The 24,995-nt window shown below is 40.7% G+C and overlaps 1 protein-coding gene across 6 annotated transcripts in view; it reads left to right on the plus strand.

Moving 5' to 3' along the window:
- LOC137660172 (androgen-induced gene 1 protein-like) overlaps window positions 1–24,995 on the plus strand; it is a 187,748-nt gene that overhangs the window by 135,934 nt on the left and 26,819 nt on the right. For 2 of the 6 annotated variants that reach the window (XM_068394863.1, XM_068394862.1), the window contains exons 1-4: window positions 1,652–1,796; window positions 3,442–3,623; window positions 14,653–14,790; window positions 15,484–15,701. In XM_068394863.1, coding sequence (XP_068250964.1) covers window positions 3,468–3,623; window positions 14,653–14,790; window positions 15,484–15,701 — 512 coding nt within the window. In that variant the 5' untranslated portion in view covers window positions 1,652–1,796; window positions 3,442–3,467. Of the gene's footprint in view, window positions 1–1,405; window positions 1,543–1,626; window positions 1,797–3,441; window positions 3,624–14,652; window positions 14,791–15,483; window positions 15,702–24,995 lie in introns of those variants that run through there. The other 4 variants (XM_068394864.1, XM_068394865.1, XM_068394866.1 and 1 more) reach the window with 4 other exon arrangements.

Below are 24,995 nucleotides of genomic sequence, written 5' to 3' on the forward strand. Positions count from 1 at the left end.
ACTTCTCTTGTAGTTTATTTATTTCCTTTCCTCACTGGGCTATTTTTCCTGTTGGAGCCCCTGGGCTTATAGCATCCTGCTTTTCCAAATAGGGTTGTAGCTTAGCAATTGATAGCAGTAGTAGTAGTAACAACAACAACAACAACAGCAATAATAATAATAATAATAATAATAATAATAATAATAATAATAATAATTCAGATCTTCCCAGACTGTACCATTCAGTGCATAGGTATGCTGTTATTTCTAACAGTCATACAGCTCCAGCATATGGCTCAATACTACACAATTTCCTGAAAGTTTTATTCCAGCTGTGACCAGACTGTTGAATGATCTGACCAGTCAAGGGACCCCATAACTATTTAGCGGTAGTATCTCAAGAAATAAGCCATATATAGTGATACATTAATGTCTGGATTCTCTTACCGACCTCGGGATCAGAGCCCCAGGCGGAACCACTCAAAGACAATAGCTTCTAACCGGCCGGGAATTTCATTGAACCCTGGTCCAAGAAACTTGTAACAACAGTGACAACAATTAGCCACGAAGAAGGATTAAAACCAACGTGCAAATTTTAGCACTTATATATATATATATATATATATATATATATATATATATATATATATATATATATATATATATATATGCTAAGCTGCATTGCCAAACCCAAATGCAAGACTAATTGGTCTATCCTCGTCCATCGGGTAATGGGGAGAGAACTAGTCATACCTCGATGAGAGGGGCATCCCAAGAGGTACACTCGGAAACCACAATCTTCCACAAATTGCCCAAACTGTCGTGATGTAGTTAGGAAAACGATGGGGGTGTGTAGCAAGAGTCGAATCTGTGTACATATATGTGTATACTCATCTAAATGTTCAGCCGTCATTTTTGACAGGTCGTGTACCCTACTTGTCTTAATATATACACATTCATGATGTTGAAGTTTCCTTTTATGCTGTCTTTAAGCCTGCTACCATAACAACAACCTCGTCCAGTTTAGTACCTACCGGGTTCATAAATGATTGCTTTAATGAAGAGACGCACACTTTATCTTTTCCATGAAATTAGTAAAGATACTTTGACCTTTTTCACCATGTTCGATTGTTCGCCTATCGTTTTTTGCCATTCATCCGAATATGTTTAAGCCCATGCCAGAACCGAGAGCAAAGTTTGAGATACGAATAAATCAAAAGTGTCGTTCGAATTCATTGCCTGTTTTTATAAAAGTCATACTACTAAAATATAGCAAATAAACTTATATGAAGCAATAAAATTAATATAAATATATTTTATTCATACATATAGTATTTATAATTATCCAATTTGGAATCTTTGATTCATTAATTTACTATTATGAAATCGAAGTCAATGTGATTGTATTCGGATATTTGTTTACAAATTGTCATTGAGGCGCTCTCTAGACGTCGTCTTCGTACATATTTTGCAAAGTAGTTGTATATTTCCAATTAATATAACTAAATTACAGCATAATATTTCACTCCGTGCTGTTCATATATTACCTTCATAATTGCAGTGGTAAGTAATGAATTTAGAGAACACTTTACTGTTTAATATACTTTTAAGATGAGCATAATATCTGTGTGGAAATAAACTTTGACCTATAGTCGTGAATCACCGTTATTCAGCACATTTATATAAGTGATTATATAACAGATAAGCCCCAGTTTACATATTCATCTAATCTGTAACGTTAAAAAAAATCAGTCAGTCACTCACAAGGATCTGTACTTTAGACTCCAGTAAGATTCTCGTTTCTCCATTTGTAGGTGGTATGTTAAGTTTTCATATTTTTTATAAAGGTTATTTCATCGACCACCAAAGAGTCGCTGTCAGAGGTCAACCTTTCTATTTTACTGGTCAGAATTCATAGTGAAATTAGGTGGGTTGATGGTCCTCAAAGACGTATTGGGGTTTGCTGTGTTGCAAGAGACCACCGGTATTAACATCAACCATTCTAACGTGGAATCTTAATAAATGCTTAGGGGTGTATGTATGATAGCGGCCACCTGTATGTATGCTGATGATGGCTGACTAAGAATACGTCAGTGTAAGGGCTAACGCCCCCGTTTGGTTAAGTAGTTAAGGCCACAGCTTGTAGGTTTGGGTTAATTTGGGTCCATGTTTTATGCACACTGGAGGAACTGGCCGCTGATATACAAAGGCTCCAATGCTTAAAGTAAGTGGGGTTTATGTACTGTAGTTGGTTGGGACAAGCGTAAACTTAATTATTTTTTGTCAAATACATTTGATTTCAGAGAGAATTTTTGTGTAACTTTATCTGGAATACGATGTTAGGATTTTACGATTTATGAAATATTTATTTGCGTGTGTTACCTTGCCGGGAATGAGGTTAGTTGAAAACCTAACACAAGGTTGAGACTTAGTCAGTCTTAGGGTAAGCTAAGTATAAGGCAGTGTAAGAGGGTTGCTAACCCGCTGGTATGTAATGATGCAGCTCCTAGGTTAGGTTAGGTGGGGAACCATATGTTAGGCGATGTTCTTGTGTTTGTTTCCCTTTTGACATGTGGTTCTTCACTCATAACTTAGAATTTTAAAATTTCTAAAATTTGAAAAGTGTGTTCTCCCCCAATTATTTGCATCAGGAAAGTTGAAAGTACCTCTAAATACACCAGGAATGATTCTTATTTCCTTCATTAGGAATATTGTGCTACAGTAAATATTTACCCACATTTTAACTACTGTCTGGGTCCATCCCAACCAACTACAAAGGCTCCCATTAGTTGCATTTTTTGTTCGAGTTAAACAAAATGGACCTCATCCTCACACACTATGGGAAAGTATTAATGGAGAAGAATGCATTAGAAGTCTTTTAAGACAGGTCTCGTGACTTCTACAGCCAACTATTCTCAGTGGAGAAGTTATCGGGTAGATGGAGACTCTCCGTCAATCTCTGTCCTGCGAACTAGTTTGTTCTACAAACTCCGTTCAAGATGGAGACGGCAAGTGCAGTTTGTGCAGCCATCATAAAGGATGACTTCATGCACTCTTAGGAAATAGTGTTGTTAGTCCACTTCATGTAGTGCATAGTAGGCATTGCTGAAGGTTCTTTGTACTTGGTCACTGTTACTTCATGTTGCTATAGTAATCTAGGTATCTCCCCAAGCAATGAGGTTCTCTATATCAGTCTCCTTACTACCTGAATGAATATTAATAAAATGTAGTGATGTATGCATTTCCCAAACAATTGAACATCTGTTTGAAAGAAAGATTTTTTAGTGAGTACAGAGAATAAAATGTTTTGGGTTCTTAATGTACTTTATGAGTAATCCTTCACCTTTTATAAGATGATATTTATTTACGTATACAGTACATCTAATCACATATTTCTTGCTAAAGTTGTAGCCAAAGTAATGGTTTATATTTATAAGTTTTAAGAGATTTTTTTTCTTTCAGGTTAGTCTGCAGATTACCATCCTGAAATGGGTTTTCTAAGCGCTCTAATCCATTTTATCCTCGTTGTCCATTATGGATATGGAATCCATGTGTACTTATTTGGACTACATCCCCCCGAGGAATTTCTGAAACATAGAGTTGCTTTTGGAGGACCATTTAAGTATCTCACTTTTTGGGATATGGTAAGTGTCTATGTATTATTACAGTAAGGTGGATTATGTTATCTTGATCTTTTATGTGTTATTTTCATTATTATTATTATTATTACAGTATTATTATTATTATTATAATTATTTTTATTGTTATTGTTATTACTTGCTAAGCTACAACACACTTCTGTAGTTTGAAAAGTAGGATGCTATAAGCTCAGGAGCTTTAACAGGGAAAATAGCCCTGTGAGGAAAGGAAACAAGAAAAAATAAGATACTTTAGAAACAGTAACAATATTAAAATAAATATTTCCTTTATAAGCTATAAAAAACTTTATCAAAATAAGAGGAAGAGAAATAAGATAGAATAGGGTGCCCGAGTGTACCCTTAAGCAAGAGAAATTCTCATTCTTAAACTGTGAATTCAGAAAATCCTCAACTTACAAACTTGGTAGGTTCAAAGAAGCTGTTTGTATGTCAAATTATGTTTTCAATAGAGTAGGCTTCACCTAACTCACATGCCTACGATTTTCAGCTGAAAAAGTCAACAAATAGTCCCGTTTCATATTAAAAAATGTAGTTTTACTTATTGCAGGAAATTGTATACCTATATTACGGTTTTATTACAGTATTTTAAACATAAAACTTACCCGCTGGTTATATAAGAATGGCTAAAGTCCCTAGACGCCCGGCAGAAATTCAAAATCTCGCTGCTATCGCAGATATGCCAGGTGTACACTGGCGCCCTCGCGGTAGACAGGTCGAACTATACCAAACCCTGCAGATCTTCTCTGCCACCATTGCTGGCTGGAACAATTGGAAATTCTCTCGAAACTTACTCTGTTTTGTACGGTTATTTGGTGATGTACTGTGTTTTTTTAGTTTGGGCATAATTGATTTCCTTTTCATTTTTTCTTGAAATCTATTTTGTTTTGGGTTGATTTATGTAATTTAACCTTTGTTTATGTTTTTGGTTTCTCTCTTACCAGTTCAATATGGCCGACCCCTCCCCTGTGTTTTGGAAGTGTGTTAAAGGTTGTCGTACTCGACTTCTTAAGGTTTCTGTGGACCCTCATAGTATTTGTGATAGCGAGTGGGTAACTTATGAACGTTACATTAAAAGATTAGAGAGGGACAATTTTAGGCGCAGTTCATCTCGTTCTGTTGGTTTGTCCTTACCTAATGTCATTGATCCTATTCCTTCTCCCGTAGTGGTAGATCAGCAACCGAAGGAACCTTCTATGAAGGATATCTTAACAGCGATTCAGGCTCTCGGTGAAAGAGTCGAATCGTTAGCTGCGGACAAAAACCAGATCTTGTCCGAGATTAATGTGCTTAAAAGTTATCGCCTTGGCAACCAACCGAATGTGAAAAGTGTTTATAATGTGTTTAGTGTTGTGGAGGGTGCGTCTGCGCGATCCTATCGTTCACTCAGCCTACGACCTCTTTCAAGCTCCCGAACCCATGGGAGAAGTAGTGTCGAACGGCGAAAGGGAACGAGAGGCGTCATCAATCGCGCAGACGTCCCCTCGAGCGTTCCTGCTGTCGTAGCACCGGTCGCTCACCCTCATCATAGGAAAGATGAGGTTGGTGCGTTATCGCTTTCCTCGGATGAAGGTTCGTTTGGCGAGGTCTGGCGTCACTCCTCTAGACCGCTTAAAAGGAAGTCTCCCGCGGTCGTTCAGCAGCACGAATCGCCTCCGCAACAACCAGGCTGTAGTAACTGGGATATGCCGGAGTGTTTTCAGTCCCCTGAGGGTTGCTCGCCTGCGAAACGCTCTGTCAGGGGCTCTGATGTGGATAAAGATGTAATACAGTCAGATTCGGAGCTGATGCCTGTTTCTGATGTGACGGTTCATGCACCACTGCTTCCGTCAGACTGGCTTTTGTCACCCGAAAGTGGGAAACGATATGGAAGCGAGGAAGAAGGCGATTTTCCATTAGGGAAAGATTCTAATGTGTCGCATAGCAGCGATCCTAAATGTTGGATGTTATTGGGTATGAAACAGCAGCTCTCGTCGTTGATGCGATCTTATCAACCTGCAGTTAGTAGTGCGGTTGGGCATCAGTCTTCCGTTTCGGACCCTTTGTCGCACAGGCGGCCTGTTGTCTCTGGTGCTGACGCGTTATCGCATAGGCGATCTCCCAATCGCAGTGTTCAACGGCAGGGTGAGATGGATGTGTCAGGTCAGGGGGCTGCTACACAGCAAAAAACAATCTCCGAACGTCTTTCTTCCTAAAGCGTTGAGGTTCGCCTAGTGAAGAACGAGCCGCTGAGCTGCAGGATGGTAACGAACGCGATGCGGAACGGCAGCGGCGGCAGGTAGACGCAACACGTCACTGCGACGGCTCACGGCAGTCTACTCATGATGCGGCGGAGCGTCAGCATCAGCAGGCAGACGCTCACAGCGACGGCTCGCATCAGTTGACTCATGACAGCACAGAGGGTCAGTGTCAGCCAGACGCTTCGCGTCATCGCGACAGCTCACGTCAGTTAACCCATGACGCCGCGCATCAGTCCATTCTTGACGTCGCACATCAGTCGACCTTGACCGCTCCACTTCAGTTAGATGCCGTTTCCCAAACTGAACAGGATTTTAAGCGTAAGACTAGTGATCGCCAGATAGAGGGAGATGTTGAACATCGCAAACGCTCCCATTTCGGCACTGACGCTTCGGTTCAGGGACGTTACTTGTCCGAACATGGCACGGCTGCAACGGCTGAATTGTCAGAAGAAGAACCAGATGAAGTGTCTTGCCCGGACGAACCGCTGGAAGATATTTCTGAGGGAGAACAGGAGAAACCATCTCAACATTCGGTGGACCTCAAAAAATTAATGCTGGTTTTCACGGGACTCTTTCCAGACCACTTTACTCCTGTTGCGCCACGTTCTCCCCCATCGGAATTTACCTTGGGGAAGGGAACAAAAGTGCCTTTGTTTACGAAGATGGTGCTCTCGCGCTCTTCTAAAAGAGCTTTGAAATTGATGGGGACTTGGATGGAGTCGAAGAAGACTCTTGGCAAAATGGGCTTCGCCTTTCCACCCGCAAGATTGGCTTCCAAATCTAGTATTTGGTATGAGACAGGGGAAGTTCTGGGCTTGGGAGTTCCTGCCTCTGCCCAGGGAGATTTCTCGACCCTTGTGGATTCCTCTAGTCGACTGGCCTTGAGGAAAACTAAAGTGTGGTGGTCTATGACAGAATTCGATCATCTGTTAAAAGTCATGTTCAGGGCGTTTGAACTTTTTAACTTTTTAGATTGGTCTTTGGGAGCCCTAGGAAGAAAGGTCTCTGAGATGAAAGGCGTGGACACTAGCAGCCTCATTCTTTTGATGTCCTGTATGGACAAGGGAGTCAGGGATGGCTCCAACGAGTTGGCTGCTCTTTTCACGGCTTGAGTAATAAAGAAGAGGGCCACTATGTGTTCCTTCCTCTCTGCGGGAGTTCCCCCTTACCAGAGATCGGAGTTGCTATTCTCTCCGTTGTCTTCTACTCTATTCCCACAAGAGTTGGTAGGGGAAGCTGCCACTGCATTAACCCCAAAGGCTACTCATGACCTAGTGGCTAATACGGCCAGGAAAGTTCTGCCTTCTTTGTTTTCTTCCTGTAAACCAAAAGAAGGCACTTCAGGGGGTACGATCCTCCCAGCCCTTTCGTGGTAAACCTACCGGAAGAGGTAACTTCAGGTCCGACGGGAAGAAACCTAAGAAGAGAGGAACTAAGCCCAGCCAAGGTAGAGTCTGACTGTCCTATCCTTCAGACAGCAGTATGGGCCAGGCTGAATTACTTCTGGAAGGCCTGGGAGAGGAATGGAACGGCCCCATGGTCCGTCCTATTGTTGGAGGAGGGATACAAGATTCCTTTTTTATCAAATCCTCCACTAGTCACAGATCCTGTGGATCTTTCGCCCAGATACAGGGAGGGGCCAAAGAGGCAGGCCATGCGGCTTCAAATGTCTCTGTTACTGGAGAAGCGAGCGATAGAGAGGGTACAGGATTTAACATCGCCAGGGTTTTACAACCAGCTATTTTTAGTACCCAAGAGTTCAGGAGAATGGAGACCAGTTCTGGTCGTAAGTGTTCTCAACGGCTACGTCCAGAACTCAAAGTTTACCATGGAAACACAGAAGACGGTTTTAGCAGCAGTAAGGAAGGGCGATTGGATGGTCTCATTAGATCTCCAAGACGTTTACTTCCATATTCCAATACACCCCAGCTGCAGGCGTTATCTGAGGTTTATGTATGGAAACAAAGGTCTTCCAGTGCAGAGCCTTATGTTTCGGTCTCAGCACAGCTCCTCTGTTGTTCACGAAAATCATGCTGAATGTGGCAAGCATGCTACATTCAAGGGGAATCAGGGCCTCCCTGTACCTGGACGATTGGCTTATAAGAGCCACCTCAGCCAATTGCTGTTTGAAGGACCTAAGAATGACATTGGAATTGACCAAGGAATTAGGACTCCTAGTGAGTTCAAAGAAATCACAGCTGACTCCATCCCAGAAGATTCTTTATTTGGGGATGGAGATTCAGAGTCAGAGTTTTCAGGGTTTTCCATCGCGTGTAAGGATTCAAACAGCTCTCCTAAAACTTCGGGCTTTTATAAAAAAGGACGTCAGTTCAGTGAGGGAATGGATGAGCCTTCTTGGGACTCTCTCGTCATTGGAGAAGTTTGTGTTTCTGGGGAGGCTGCATTTACGCCCCCTTCAGTTTCACCTCAATTGGCATTGGAAGAAAGGGGACAGTCTCGACAGGGAAAGCATTCCCATCACAGATCCCATAAAATCACACCTTCATTGGTGGAACAACGAGCACAGACTACAGGAGGGCCTGTCTTTGAATCAAAAGAGCCCAGACCTCGTGTTGTTTACCGACGCCTCAAACTCGGGGTGGGGAGCGACATTAGGGAAGAGAGAGATCTCAGGTCTGTGGACGATAGAGCAAAAAACTCTCCACATAAATCAAAAGGAGCTTTTGGCAATACATTTGGCCCTCAAAGGCTTCGAGGAGCAGATCCTGGGCAAGGTGGTACAAATCAATGCGGACAGCACCACAGCTCTAGCCTATACAGTGAACCCTCGTTTATCGCGGTAGATAGGTTCCAGACGCGGGCGCGATAGGTGAAAATCCGCGAAGTATTGACACCATATTTACCTATTTATTTAACATGTATATTCGGACTTTTAAAACCTTCCCTTGTACGTAGTACTGTTAACAAACTACCCTTTAATGTACAGAACACTTAATGCATGTACTACAGTACCCTAAACTAAAACAGGCACAAATATTAAAGGCGATTTTATATCATGCGTTTCCTAAACACCTAAAAAGCACGATAAAAAATGGCAACCAATGTTTTGTTTACGTTTATCTCTGATCATAATGAAGAAACAAACTCATTTAGTGTACTGTACACATATATGTATAGGTTAGTTTTTGCATCGATTATATTGATGTACAGTATACAGTATGTTGATTTTGTTATTACCAATGTTTTACTTAATTTTCCTTAGGACTTCCAAATGAAATGTTTTTCTTTATGACGCCACCTGAAACGACGGCGTCATAAAGTACGCTCAGTAAACAACCACGCTCAGAACAAAGAAGGCATTTACTGTAACGCGCATGATGAAAGTGATAAATAATGATATTTACAGTAAAAGCATTTACAAAATATGTTATTACAAATATTATTTACCGTATCTATATAAAATCATACAGTACATACTGTACGTAGCAAAGCAGGAAAACAATTTACGAGAGAGAGAGAGAGAGAGAGAGAGAGAGAGAGAGAGAGAGAGAGAGAGAGAGAGAGAGAGAGAGATTGTTTTACGTACGTAAATGTAAATTTTAAACAAAAAAAATATGATAGGCTTTTAAAACCTTCCCTTTAACTTAATGCATACAGTACTAAACTATAAAACAGACACAAATATTACAGTAAAATGTTTAAGTAAAAAATAAAGATTGTTACTGTACTCACCACGAAAGAAGTTCAAGAAAAACTTGAATGATGATGGCGATGAATTTGCTGCACAGTAGAAATGATGATGATGAAGCTGATGATGTCTTCTACTGTGCAGCCAATAATAGTATTTTACGTCTCTTCAGACGGAGGTGTCTTTTCCTGGGACACCTCTTCAACTTCTTCCTGAGACACTTCTTCAATTTCTTCCGAGGGCATTGTGATCGGAAGTTGCTGCCGCTGCTTCTTTTTTCGCAAGAGCATCCTGTAGGGAGCCATTTGTTCATCGATCTTGGTGCAGAATTGTAGAGAACGAACCATATCCTCGTCCCACTCTTGCGACATTTCTTTCACCTCATTCGCAAGCTTGCAGAGCTTGGCAAGCCGTTCTATAGTTAAGACCGTTTCTTCGACATTTTCTTGGATCTCTTCCTGTGTTTCACTGTCTTCACTGCCCGATTTCGTCAGGTCTTCGAGGTCTGCGGCCGCGTAACTTCTACCGTCTTTTAACATAGTATCGAGAAGCGTCACCTTCTCAGCAATCATCATTTTTCGGTGCTGTTTAGGCTCACTACCAGCCTTAGTAGAAGCAGAAGGCTTGGGAGGCATTGTACAGTAGGGTTTAACAGAAAGTTCAACTTAAAACAGTCGCACACAGCACAGATTCAACTTCACAAACTTAAGAACGTCTACTCAGCAATACGCGGAAAGAGAAAGTGAACGATGCAGACCCGCGAGAACTGTGATGCTGGAAGTTGAAGATGCGGGCAAAACACCAATCACAGGCTAGATAACAAAACTTGAGTTTTGATTCGTCATCTATCAGCGCTTGAACCAATCACAACCCGTCTTATACAGTACTATGGTGCGTTGGTTACTCATAGAAGATGTCCCGCGCACACTGAACGTACGTAGATTAAGTACAATACCGTAATAATAATAAATAATGATAATAATACTGTACAGTAATAATAATAATAATAATGATTAATAAATAACAATAATAATTTTATTAACAACAACAACAATAATAATAATAATAACAATAATAATAAAAATTTACGTACGTACGCTATTTTACGCCTCTCTCTCTCTCTCTCTCTCTCTCTCTCTCTCTCTCTCTCTCTCTCTCTCTCTCTCTCTCTCTCTCGTACGCTTACAGTACTTATTCGAAATGTGATTTTTGCAACAAAGAATATTATTGGATGCAGTACTGTACTACGTACGTATACATACAAAAGATTCATGGAAAAGAAGCACATCCATTACAGTACACACCATTCTAATATGGTATGACTGCATCTGATTTGCGTTTCATGTTCGATTTAATTTTACTACGTACTGAATTATCGTATGATCACATTCTCTTTTCGTGTTTTATTTCTTTCTGTGCTGAATTATATATCATATGTAATGCAATGAACAATCAGTAAGAGCAGATATTACTAATTACAGTATTAATGGAATTACAGGTAACAAAATATCGTATTTGGTTATCTTCAGATTTCGCGATATTTTCGAATTTTCCGGAAAATCCGCGATATGTATATATATATGGGTTATGGGAAAACCCCGCGAAGTGGTGAATCCGCGATTGTCGAACCGCGAAGTAGCGAGGGTTCACTGTATAGCGAAGCAAGGCGGGACCCACTCGTGGTCTCTGTACGAGATAGCGAGGCCTCTTCTCGTATGGGCGGAGGATAGGAAAGTGACATTATTGACTCAATTTATTCAGGGGGTCAAGAATGTGAGAGCGGACAGACTCAGCAGGGGAGATCAGGTTCTTCCTACAGAATGGATGTTACACCTGGAGGTCTGCAAGAGTCTGTGGCAGTTATGGGGTTGTCCCCTCATAGATCTTTTTGCAACCGCAAAGACGAAGAGACTGGAATTGTACTGTTCACCAGTGCCGGATCTCGAGGCCATGCACATAGACGCTTTCCTGATGGATTGGTCACACATGGAGGTGTATGCATTCCCACCGTTCAAGATTCTGTACAAGGTAATGCAGAAGTTCGTGTCGCACGAAGAAACTAGGATGACTTTAATAGCTCTGTTCTGGCCGTCAAGAAGCTGGTTTCCAGAGGTACTGGAATGGATGGTAGATGTCCCGAGAAGCCTTCCCTTAAGACCAGATCTTCTCAGACAACCTCACTTCGGCTCGAAACCACCTAAACCTCCGAGTTCTACATCTGACTGCCTTCAGACTATCGAAAAACTCGCTAGATCTAGAGGTTTTTCGAAGGAGGCAGCCAAGGCTATTGCGAGAGCAAGGTCTTCTACCATCAAGGTGTATCAGTCCAAGTGGGAGTTATTCAGAGAATGGTGTAGAGCTAATTCAGTGTCTTCATCCAGTACCTCTATAACTCAGATTGCCGATTTCTTCCTAGACCTCAGCAATAAGCATAACTTCTCTTCCTCAACAATCAAAGGTTGCAGAAGTATGTTGGCGACGGTCTTTAGACACATAAATTTGGACCTTTCCAACAATAAGGACTTGCAGGATCTTCTTAAGTCTTTTGATACCTCAAAGAAAAGACAACCAGAATCGCCTGCCTGGAACCTGGACGTTGTTCTTAGATATCTCATGAGTGACAGATTTGAACCTTTGCACTCGGCCTCTTTTAAGGATCTAACCTTGAAAACTGTTTCTGGTTAGTTTAGCCACTGCTAAGAGGGTTAGTGAAGTTCACGCCTTAAGCAGGAACATTGGTTTCCGAGATGGGAAAGCCATATGCTCCTTGCAGCTTGATTTTTTGGCCAAGAATGAACATCCTTTCTGTCCATGGCCTAAGTCTTTTGAGATCCCTAATCTCTATGATGTTGTGGGAGAAGAGTTGGAGAAAGTGCTCTGCCCTGTAAGAGCATTAAGATTCTATTTGAACAGAAATAAGAGTTTGAGAGCCAACTCAGATGTTCTGTGGTGTGCAGTAAGAACACCTTCACTGCCCATGTCAAAGAACGCCTTATCCTTTTTCATAAGGCTCTTGATTAAGGAGGCTACGCCCAGTGAGATGAGGCAGACCAGAGGCTCCTCAAGGTGAAGACGCATAAAGTCAGAGCGGTAGCGACTTCAGTGGCTTTTAAACAAAACCGTTCTCTGCGAAGTATAATGGATACAACTTTCTGGAGAAGTAAGTCTGTATTCGCATCCCATTATTTAAAACATGTTCAGACTCTTTATGAGCACTGTTACACGTTGGGACCATTCGTGGCAGCGAATGTGATAGTAGGTGAATGATCTACCACTACGTTCCCTTTTTCCTAATACCCTTTTCTTTCTTTTGGAACTTGGTTTTTATTTATGGTTGTATGTGGAGATTAGTTGTCAGTCTTCCGCAATCTGTTGTATGGTCAGGTGGTCAATTTGTTCCTTGAGTGCACTCGGAACAAGGGTATTAGGCGAGGTCCTGTCATGTTATAGGTTATGGCACCGTTTGACAGCTCCTAAAGATCATCAGCCCCCTGAGTGGACTGCTGGATCTCCTAAGGATAGCAGACAGAATGAGGCAGAGAATCATTGCAGTCAGCTTCCTTATCAGGTACGAACCTCTTGAGTTGTTTAATGTAACTCTTAAGTGAATTTCCAATTATGTTGCCGTCTCTGACCCACCACCAAGGGTGTCAATCAGCCATTCTTATATAACCAGGGGGTTAATTTTTATGTTTAAAAATGATATTTTCATAATAAAATAAATTTTTGAACATACTTACCCGCTGGTTATATAAGTTAAAAACCCACCCTCCTCCCCTCTAGAGACCATGGGGCATGGAAGATCTGAAGGGTTTGGTATAGTTCGACTTGTCTACTGCAAGGGCGCTACTGTACACCTGGCATATCTGCGATAGCCGCGAGATTTTGCATTTCTGCCGGGCGTCTAGGGACTTTAGCCATTCTTATATAACCACCGGGTAAGTATGTTCAAAAATTTATTTCATTATGAAAATATCATTTTCATTATGAACTTTTGATACAATATCTGATAATAATGGGTTTGGGATTTATGCTTGTATTGCCGAGGACCTTCTATACAGTATTTGTTTTTGTAGTAGACCTAAACACCTTTGAAGAACTGGTCTTTTTTTTGTTCCACTAATTCTGCCATCCTTTGTAAGCAAGTCACTTTTATTAACTGATATAATATGATAGGCTTTTATTTCAACTAAAATGAATGTAGGAGATTAAAATTATTCATTTGATCTGACAGTTTCTTTGTTTATATTCTGAGTTAGTTGTTAATATTAATGAGTTTTAGTTACTTATACCTTATTTTTGTTACATACTGTAGGTCTTTCGTACATTATGCCATATTAATAACAGCATATAGATTTTGTATACTTTTTAGTAAAGGATATTGACATGGGTGATATCAAGGTTTTATTTTATACTTCAAAAGTCAGGACTTTATATTAATAAGTACATTTTATTATTTTGTACTTTTAATTTTATTTTTTCAATCATATCAAATTCAATCTTCTAGGTTTTAATATGATTCTGTATTTTACATTGAAATCTTGTATACAGTGTTCCCTTTGTGCTTTGTTTATTTGTAATCTCATGGACAATGATTTATGTATATTTAAATATTAATCAGTCGACCTCGGCGTCAATGACCTTAGATGTCAGGATGCCAGAAAACCTCAAATCAATCATTCAATCAATCGATAGAATCAGGAGTATTGATAACCATAATGTTAAATCTACTCAATGTATTTTATCTATATTATTTTTTTCTGATAAAAATTTCAGCTTACAAAAATACTCCACTGTTGGAAGATCTTTCTTTTAGCCATCTAATTAAGCAGTTGAATTAGTTTTTATTTTTAAGCAATTCATGTCACGTAGCTTTTATTTTTGAGCAATTTATGTCACTTAGCTTTTTATTTTTGAGTAGTATGTCTGTTATTTAGCTTTTATTTTTGAGTAATTTGTCTGTCACTTCGCATTTATTTTTGAGTAGTGTGTGTGTCACTTTTGACAAGTGGTTCAATTATTCATAATTTTAAGAACTCCAAAAAAAATATATACCTTTCTTAAATTTAACCAGATTTATGTGTGAATTAGTATAGAAATATGTTCAATCTTTTCCCACGTATTTCAGCTACTGCAATTTGCGTACTTCGCACTGGCGTTCATCAATGACGTCTTCGGTTCCAACACTCCCATTTATGAAAAGCGAAAACCACTGCAGAGGCTTCGAGATTTTGTGTTCAGCACTGTTGTCTTCGCTGGTGGTGTGGTATGTTGAATCTTGTTTTCCAGGTCTTTGTAGATTGTTATTTTTCAATAGATTAGTTGTTGTTTCGTTGTAGATAGATTATTAATTTTTATATATCTATAATTTTAAAGAATTACACTATTTGGAAAGTAATCGCTTGCACCCTGAATGAGATGTTAGATCCATGAGGTCGTTTTATTTCTATCTAAAAATCTGGATTTTGTAGCTGTATACTAACAATATTTTGAGCTTTATATTATTTGGAAGCCTTTGTAGTTAATTGGGATGGACAGGTATAAAACTTCAAAAGTTAACTTAAAAAATGCCATTTTAGAAGGGAAACAAACACAAGAACACCACCTATCCTATGTTTCCCCACTTAATCTAACCTGGGAGCCATATCCTTACCTACCTGGGACAAGGGCTATGCCCCCTCTGTGACCCCCATCTAGAGCACAATATCCTTAGCTTACCCTAAGACTAAGTCTCAACCCTGTGTTTGTTTGCCAACCTGGTTCACTCCTGGCAAGGTAACACTAAATCATAATATTTTGTAAATCGTAAAACTAGCTTTTTAATCTTGTCTCATACCAAGTTAAACATTTTTCCTCCATAAAGAAAATGAATTTTAGATTGAATAAGAAAGGTTATGCCTGTCCCAACCATCTACATACACCCTAAACTTCATTCTTCCATTTTCTTATCATTTTACAGTTTGTCACGGTGTCTTTCTGGGGGCTTTACCTATTCGACAGAAACCTAATATTCCCGCCGATTTTTGATTCGTGGTTCCCTGTCTGGCTTAACCACAACGTCCACACGACACCTCTGGTTGGAGTTCTGATTGAACTCTACCTAAATCCCCACTCCTTCCCAAGACGTCGAACTGGGTTCTCGGCTGTTGCATTATTTTACTTGACCTATCTTGTCTGGTAAGAAATTGAAATGTTTTATGTTTACATATTTTATATTTAGCTCAGGATTTACCATTGGTAAATATTTATATTGTCTATATAACTTCTTATGTAAGGTATTTTTATGTTGCTTGAATGCAGTGGCCTGGATTTATATATCATAGTTTAATGTTGAAAAATATTCAGAAAGGAGAGATAAGCCAAATGCTTTATGTGAATGGATTGATTTTAGTTATTTTGTCAGGCAATTGCAATATTTTCATCTGATGCCTGTCTTTAGCCTCCAACCCAGTTTGTTCATCTAGCTAAATCCATCATTGCAAACTAGCAAAAGGAAGGCTGGTACTTGGCACATATAACATAAGTTCTCCACTTAATTAACATTAAACTGTTGTAGTCTTTGTGCATCCATCAGTGTACAAATTCTAATTCTATTCGAGCTGACTTTATACAGAAGGAAGAGAAGTGGTGTAGTTCAACCCTCTTATGCTAACTGAAAATCCATAAAGTTGCTTCTAGGTTGTTTACTGAACCTGTAACTTTCATAGATTTATGTTGTCTGAGTAGTAGTAACCAATTGGGTGATTTTAAGAGCCCCTTTTCTGAACTGAAAGTCAAATTATATATAAAGTAATGATGAAATCTGATAATAGTTTTTAAAACTAAGTGGTAAATAGGAAATTATCAGTGTCAATTTATTTTGAATTTGGATAGTTTAGTTTTCAACATTAGATTTTATGCTGTGAAATCTTTTAGTCTTTTGTTATAATTTCATTAATGCTTCTTTGACATTACTATTTTGTCAATAATGAATTGTATGCATGTCATTATGCCTAGATACCAGTGGCAACTCGTGGCTAAAATCAGTGGGGGTGCGGCTCAAAAAAAAATGTAGGCTTTGTTTTAATATTGTGTGGAAGGACACAAGCAGGCGTAAGAAAATGTATTCGGAAACTTTATCGAATACTAAAAGAACAAAATCTAACCATTTCTACTTAACATAATGTAAATTGTTACTGTTCAAGCTTGATCATTCATTTAAAGATTTAATAAATTTTTCTTAGTTTTAACCCTGGATAGGTACGCTACTCGGACACCCCTTTAAGGGTATACTCGGTCGCGCGCGACCCAGACTCCAAAAAAAATTAAGGAAAAATTTAGTTATGCATCAATCTGTATTGTTTGACTTGCTAAAAATACTTCAAAGAATGCTAAAAACTACTGAAAATATAAATGATACCCATCTACAAAATAACTATGTATTGGAAATATATTAAAAATTTAAGTATACAAAAAAAAGACGACGTAAATATTCACAAAAAATAGAAATATACATATACACGTAAATCCCTTTAGGGACACCTTCTTAGATGGCAAAGCAACAGCGTGTAATTGCTGGAAATGAGTTGGACCCATAGAAGTCAAGATCTGAAATGAGAAAATAAGGGTAACTTTTTTTGGCCAAAAAAATTTGTCCAAATTTCATTAATTTTTTGGGGTACCCAAATGAAATAGGAAGAGGCTAATTTTTTTTTATAGAATAAACTCATATTATCCTAGAACAGAAATACATAATAAAATGTGCACTAAGATGTAATTTACTGTTATATCAGGGGCGAAATCTAAAGGTCATTTTTTGATGGCTTAGTTTCACGATGTAAATTTCTTATGAAAATCATTGTATTTCCTATAAAATATGATATTTATGCATTAAAATATACCAAAATATCACGAATTCTATACAGAACAAGAATATATAGAGATATGCCAACTTACCTTTCTGGTATGTCAACAAAATGGCCGCAGACCGCAACAACTCTTACAGCCCAATCTACCACTTGAAATGAAGAATGGGTATGCAAGCTCCATATTATCATCAACATCTCTTTTTAACTCCATTAGAAGTGTGTTGATGACATCCATGCCGAGGGAATACTGCCTGCTGGCCATTATTGAAGATAAATTCAAAATAAATAGAAAAAAATCAGAAATTTGCAAAAAATAGAAAAAATTCAGAAATTAGCATTTGAGGGAAAATGGACCTCATGGCAATATATGGCATCTAAGCCAAAACCAATGTCATGCAAGTGGTAGACACACCATCCACCCACACTTTCCAACTATAAAGAACCAAACAAGTATCAACACTGTTCGACAATTTATAATTATGTAATAACTTTGCTGTTTGATCACTTACCCCTATAAAGGTATTTCAGGGTCGAGGTCTACCCCTGGGGGGGTAAAAAAACGGGGGAGGAGGGAAGTTAGACGAAAATCAGTCCTAAAGCAGACAATGGCATGTAGACTAGTCACCCCTTGCAGGTCGATCACTTCCATATTCGAGACAGCTGATGATTTATGGGGAAAAAACGGGTTTTGAAAATGCTGTAGGGGTCGCGTACGACCCATCATACCTTTCCAGGGTTAATATGAATAAAAAGATTTATTATTTTCTTCTTGATCTCAGGATGACCACTGAGGAATGTTTTTTTCCATTGAAAGCTCTGGAAGTGTACAGTATTTAGTCTTTCCGAATTCATAGTGCTTCTTAGAAAATTTTTTATTTATTTTCGTTGTTGAAAAGTAGCGTTGTGCCTCTGTTGTAGTCATGGGAATTGTTAAGAGAACCCAAAAGAAATGAATCAAATAAAATAGTTGGAATTAGAAAAATAATCTACAGTAATTCTACATTTTATTACATTCAAGAATGTAGTACACAGTTTATTAGCACAACACCCATGGAGTAAATAAAAAATACCCTCTACTGATCACGCCAAGGTTGGCACTGTTGGAACAACAGTGCTCTCTCTCCCTCTCAGCACGTGGCTTAGAGTCGCTTGTAGCTTCCTATGTGCATGCACACAACACAACATCCCCTGCAGCTGGAACTGTGAAGTTTACAGTTCCATGCAAAGATTCTTGTTTTATTGCATAAACTGGAGGATGCCTACTGACATTAAGCTTAAGGATTATATATTGTAAAAGTATAAAGAAAAAGCTCATTACTGTATATTGAATATTATCAATGATATCGATTAAAAATACGGGTGATGCAGTTCCACAGCACTTATCACGAGCCACCACTGCTAGGTACCCATTAGGTAGGGCAAGCTTAGGAGTAGGAAATACCATCAGAAAATCAGCCAAAACCATTGTAAAAGGATAATGAAGACCCTTGGTAATAGATCATACTTTTTAATTGCCAGTTCAATGATCTATAGAATGAAGATGTGTAATTATGTAGTACAATACAGTACAGTACTGTATAGAATTTTCTAATAATGCAACCTCTGTCTAGACATATTATTATATCATAATTGAATTGCTTAGATGATACACTAGTTTTTCAATATTTAACTTAGCCGGTGATTATATAGCTGCAACTCTGTTGCCCGACAGACAACTCTACGGTAAAAACTCGCCAGCGATCGCTACACAGGTTGCGGGTGTGCCCAACAGCGCCATCTGTCGTCCAGATACCCAGTACTCAATGTAAACAAAGACTCAATTTTCTCTCTGTCGAGCTATCGACAAGACGTACTTACTCGCTGTTGCTAAACTGGAGTTTTTTCACAACTAATTGGTGAAGTACTTTATTTTAGTTTTGAGCTTTTGCTATGCAGGTGTTTTATCTTCATCTTAAATCTTGAACTCGTTTTGGATAGATTTAATTATGATGACAAAGAGAGTATGGACTTTCTTTCACTTTTAAATGGCCGACCCTTCCCTTAGACGGAAGTGTGTTTAGGCTTTTAGTAATTATCTTATCACATTATAGATTTTCCTCTATATATTTTATATCTCTCCGCCTTTATTAGGCCTCTTCGATTAACTTTCCATTTATTATAAACATATAAAAATAATTTTAATGTTTTGTTTATATAGACCTTTCCTGAGAGTAGGCGGTCCTAACTTGGAAACCGAAGTTAATCAATGTTGAGCCCTTTATATCGTAATTAGCTTTTAAAGAGCTAAGGATTTAAAACTTTTTAAATGTAATATTTTATGAAAGAATTTCTTTGATAGTCTTCGTACTGTTTTCAAAGATGAACTAACGTTTAGTTTATTTATGCTACGCAGTTGTTGACGTTCAGGACGTTCAACATGCGCTCTATCGTTACGATAGAGAGAAAGTGTATCACGGTTTCACTTTGCAGTAAGAGTAAATCGATTCTGACGTTTTGTTCATTCTTTCTTAGCTTAAATGTTTTAAATTCTATTTTAAAGGAACTTTTTATTTGAAAAACCTTTCAGTTTTTTCCTTTAGTCAAATAACATGTTTTTTTGACGAAATATAATTGGGCTCTTCTCTTAGGTGCGAAATCAAGAGAGAAAGAGAGAGAGAGATAGAGACGGAGGGAGAGAGAGGAGAGAAAACGTCCGTTCAAGCGGGTAACGTTGTTCTCGAGTTACTCTCGTCCCTAGTCGCTGTACGGGGAGGAAGGATAAAACGTTTTTAGTTTTTTATTCTCGTCCCCAGGCTATGTGCGGTGAGAGATTGAAAACGTAGTTATATGAACTAGTGTTTAGTCTCTTTCCCAGCCACTGATTTTTTTATCTTAAAATATGTTTTCTGTTTTTTGCTGGTATTAATGAGCTTGCATTATACGACTGATTTCGCAATTACTACCTTTTAATGAAGGTTAGAATTGCGTGTTTCAGGTAGAAATCAGTAAAAGTTTCGATTTCAGTGAAATAAGTGCAAAACAGAAAATCAAAGTGATAAAGTGATAAGCGCAAAGTGTTACAGTGTTGCGTCCGAGGGTTCGTCTGTTCGTGCCTGTCGTTCACCTAGTCCGGGACCTCTTGCATGCTCCCAAGCCCAGGGGAGAAGTAATGTCAAACGACTTATGGGTTTGAGAGGCCTTGATCAACGAACAGACGTTTTCCCTCTATGGTATCGGGTGTATCTTACCAAGATCTCCCCTACCATAAGACGAGAGAGACGTTGTTTCTCCTCGTCATCCGAAGGCTTTTCGCATAAGAAACCTGTCACAAGGTTTCGAAGCCCTTAAGCGAAAGTCAGTCCTTTCAGGACAGGTCCAGCGTCCTGGTTACAACCATTAGGACAGCTCTGACCCTATGCAGTCATCGGATAACTGCTCGCCGCCTAACAAAAGCGTAACACAGACTCCGAGAGTCTTTTTTTGTTGGCAAAGTGTTGCGGTCACAGACGTTACCCTCGTCTCTTACCACAACCATTTCCGTTGATCCTTAATGGGTTGTATGGCAAGACATGCAGTATATGCTTGCCTCCCTTATGGAAGACTATTCTGCCGATTAGTCCGTTGAGTCTAGCCGTTTATCTCATCGATATCCTGGCTTTCAGCCAACCTAACGTTCCTTTGTGCTTACTGTTGACGTTGGCGTAGCTTAGTCACGTCAGTCAGGTTGTTTAGAACCACACTCGATGCGGTCTCGTGTGGTTTTTCAGCCGCATTTGGACGTTAGGCCACTTGCTGATGCTCCTGTTGACGTTCAAGACGTTCACTAACAATCGGAGTTGACTTGTTTTGACGCTGTGCGTCAACCTCCGCATTCTAGAGTTGTTTTGACTGCTCAGTCTAGGCAGTCAAAGCAGTCTCGAGTGGACGCTGTGCGTCCTCACGCTCCTGTTGTGGTTGACAGTTCAGTTGTTGACAGTTCACAGACTGTCAAGCAGTTACATGACGTTGCGTTCTGGTCCGCTACTAATGCACCAGTGAGTGTGGACTCTGCTTGTAAAGCATTGCCACCACGGTAGGTCTCTCCCTTGCTTGAGACTCAGCTTTTATCGGACAAGGTTCCTGTAGATGAGGAAGTTGCTGTTCCCCCTCCTACTGATATTCCCTTGAGGACTCTGTCAGATGGAGAGGAGCCTAAAGCTGCTTAGCCTCCTATGGACTTTAATTAAATCATGATGATTTTTTTTAAGGATCTTTGTCCGGATCTTTTTGTAACTGCTGCCCCTCGTTCGCCTAAACGTCAGAGCTTACACTAGGCCTAGCTACTTCGAAGCCGTTGTTTTTAAGCTAGTGCTCTCTCGCTCTCCTAGAGAGCTTTACGTTGGCTAGGCGACTGGTTTTTCACCAGGAGGAGTTTGGGGGATACAGCCTTTGCTTTCCCCTCTTTTAAACTGGTTTATAGAGCGAGAGTCTTATATGACACGAGAGAAGTTCTCGGCTTGGAAGTTCATGCCTCTGCCCAGATAGACTTCTCAATTCTCGTAGACTCTCCCTGGCGCCTGGCCAGGAGACGCTCCAAGTTGTTTACAGGTCAACTTCACAGCTGTTTTCGAGCCTTTGAAGTTTTGCTGTACAATTATGTCATGCATAACAAGGCTTTCAGGGATGGTAAGCGGTACCGCCTCAGTCGCTAACCCCGTCTGTTGCCACACCTGCTCCCGTAGACCCTAAATGGGCTTTGCTGCAAGACATGCAGTCCAAGCTTGCGTCTTCGATAGAGGACTTTAATGCGGAGAAGGTTGCTACCGAACCTTCTGGCCAACAACCTTCCAACCGGTCGGTTGTGCGCCCTGTTGACGCTGAGGTAACCTACTCGCGTCTGCCAGTTGAGGTGGTTCCTCCACCGATGCGACCCAGTGTGGGTTGCCAGCCGCACGTTGACGTTAAGCGACGCTCGGAGGTGGTTGTTGACGTTCAGGACGTTCAACAACCAGCAGAGGTGACTTGTTTTGACGCAGTGCGTGAACCTCAGCAACCCGGTAGGGTATTGACTGCACAACCCAGACGGTCTAGACAGTCTCGGGTTGACGCTGTGCTTCCTCGCGCACCCATGGTTGTTGACAGTTCACAGACTGTGCAGCAGTTCCATGATGTTGCGTCCGGCTCCGTCACGCATCCACCAGTGCGACCGGACTCAGCGAGCCAGACGTTGCCCACTCCGTTGCCGTTTCCTCATCAGTTTTCGGATGAGGAACCCTCTGATGAGGACGTTGCTGAACAACAAGACGATCAGCCCCCAGAATAGATCAAGCCCTGCTATCCATCCAGAAGATGCTGAAGAAGGAACGCTGCTCAGTCAGGCTGTGGATGAGTCTGGTAGGGACGCTGTCATCCGTGGAACAATTTGTGTCACTAGGAAGACTACACCTCCGTCCTCTTCAATACCATCTAGCTTTTCACTGGCAAAAGGACAAGACGCTAGAAGCGGTCTCGATCCCGGTTTCCGAAAAGATAAAGTCTTGTCTGACTTGGTGGAAGGACAATATCAACCTAAGAGAGGGTCTTCCCCTGGCTGTGCAGACTCCCAACCACGTTCTCTTCTCGGACGCTTCGGACGTGGGCTGGGGCGCGACACTAGACGGTCGGGAATGCTCAGGACTGTGGAACTCGAGTCAGAGGAGCATGCATATCAACTGCAAGGAGCTGTTGGCAGTACATCTGGCCTTGAAAAGCTTCAAGTCTCTCCTTCGAGGCAAAGTGGTGGAAGTTAACTCGGACATCACCACGGCCTTGGCGTACATCTCCAAACAAGGAGGTACCCACTCACTGACGTTGTACGAGATCGCAAGGGACCTGCTCATCTGGTCAAAAGGTCAAGACATCTCCCTAGTAACGAGGTTCATCCAAGGCGACTTGAACGTCATAGCAGATTGTCTCAGTCGGAAAGGGCAAGTAATTCCAACCGAATGGACCCTCCACAAGGATGTGTGCAAGAGACTTTGGGCCACTTGGGGTAAAACCATCCATAGATCTCTTTGCAACCTCGCTGACCAAGAGGCTTCCAATCTATTGCTCTCCAGTCCCGGACCCAGCAGCAATACATATAGATGCTTTCCTCCTAGATTGGTCACATCTGGATCTCTACGCATTCCTACCGTTCAAGATTGTCAACAAGGTACTGCAGAAGTTCGCCTCTCACGAAGGGACAAGGTTGACGTTAGTTGCTTCCCTCTGGCCCGCGAGAGAATGATTCACCGAGATACTTCGATGGTTAGTAGACGTTCCCAGTAGTCTTCCTCCAAGGGTAGACCTTCTACGTCAGCCACACGTAAAGAAGGTACTCCAAAGCCTCCACGCTCTTCGTCTGACTGCCTTCAGACTATCGAAAGACTCTCGAGAGCTAGAGGCTTTTCGAAGGAAGCAGCCAGTGCGATTGCTAGAGCAAGGAGAGCTTCTTCCATTAGAGTCTACCAATCGAAGTGGGAAGTCTTCCGAGACTGGTGCAAGTCAGTTTCTGTATCCTCGACCAGTACCTCTGTAGCTCAAATAGCTGTTTTTCTCTTATACCTGAGAAAAGGACGATCCCTTTCAGCTCCCACTATCAAGGGCTACAGAAGCATGTTGGCATCGGTCTTCCGGCATAGAGGCTTAGATCTTTCCAAACATAAAGATCTGCAAGACCTCCTTAAGTCTTTTGAGACCACCAAGGAGCGTCGTTTGGCTACCCCTGGATGGAATTTAGACGTGGTACTAAGATTCTTCATGTCAGACAGGTTGGAGCCGTTACAATCAGCCTCCCTGAAAGATCTCACTCTTAAGACTCTTTTCCTGGTATGCTTAGCCTCGGCTAAAAGAGTCAGTGAGATTCATGCCTTCAGCAAGAACATAGGATTTTCGTCAGAAAAAGCCACTTGTTCGCTACAACTTGGTTTTCTAGCCAAAAATGAGCTGCCTTCTCGGCCTTGGCCTAAATCTTTCGATATCCCCAGCTTATCGGAGATCGTAGGCAATGAACTAGAAAGAGTCTTATGCCCTGTTAGAGCTCTTAAGTTCTATTTAAAGCGTACTAAACCTTTACAAGGCCAATCTGAAGCTTTATGGTGTTCAGTTAAGAAACCATCCTTGCCTTTGTCAAAGAATGCTTGGTCAGACTTTATCAGATTGTTAATACGAGAAGCTCATTCACATCTGAGTGAGGAAGACCGAACTTTGCTTAAGGTGAAGACGCACGAAGTTAGAGCTGTAACAACTTCCGTGGCCTTTAAGCAAAATATATCTCTGCAAAGTATAATGGACGCAACCTATTGGAGAAGCAAGTCAGTGTTCGCGTCATTTTACTTGAAAGATGTCCAGTCTCTTTACAAGAACTGCTACACACTGGGACCATTCGTAGCAGCGAGTGCAGTAGTGGGTGAGGGCTCAACCACTATAATTCCCTAATTCCATACCCTTTTAATCTTTCTCTTGAAATGTTTTTATTGTTGTTTTTTGGGTTGTCCGGAAGGCTAAGAAGCCTTGCGCATCCTGGTTGATTTGGCGGGTGGTCAAAGTCATTTCTTGAGAGCGCCTAGATTAGGGGTTTTGATGAGGTCCTGTTGTATGGGTTGCAACCCTTGATACTTCAGATCCTAGGGGTCGATCAGCATCC

The sequence above is a fragment of the Palaemon carinicauda genome, chromosome 20, assembly GCF_036898095.1.
Source record: "Palaemon carinicauda isolate YSFRI2023 chromosome 20, ASM3689809v2, whole genome shotgun sequence".
Lineage (NCBI taxonomy): Eukaryota > Metazoa > Arthropoda > Malacostraca > Decapoda > Palaemonidae > Palaemon > Palaemon carinicauda.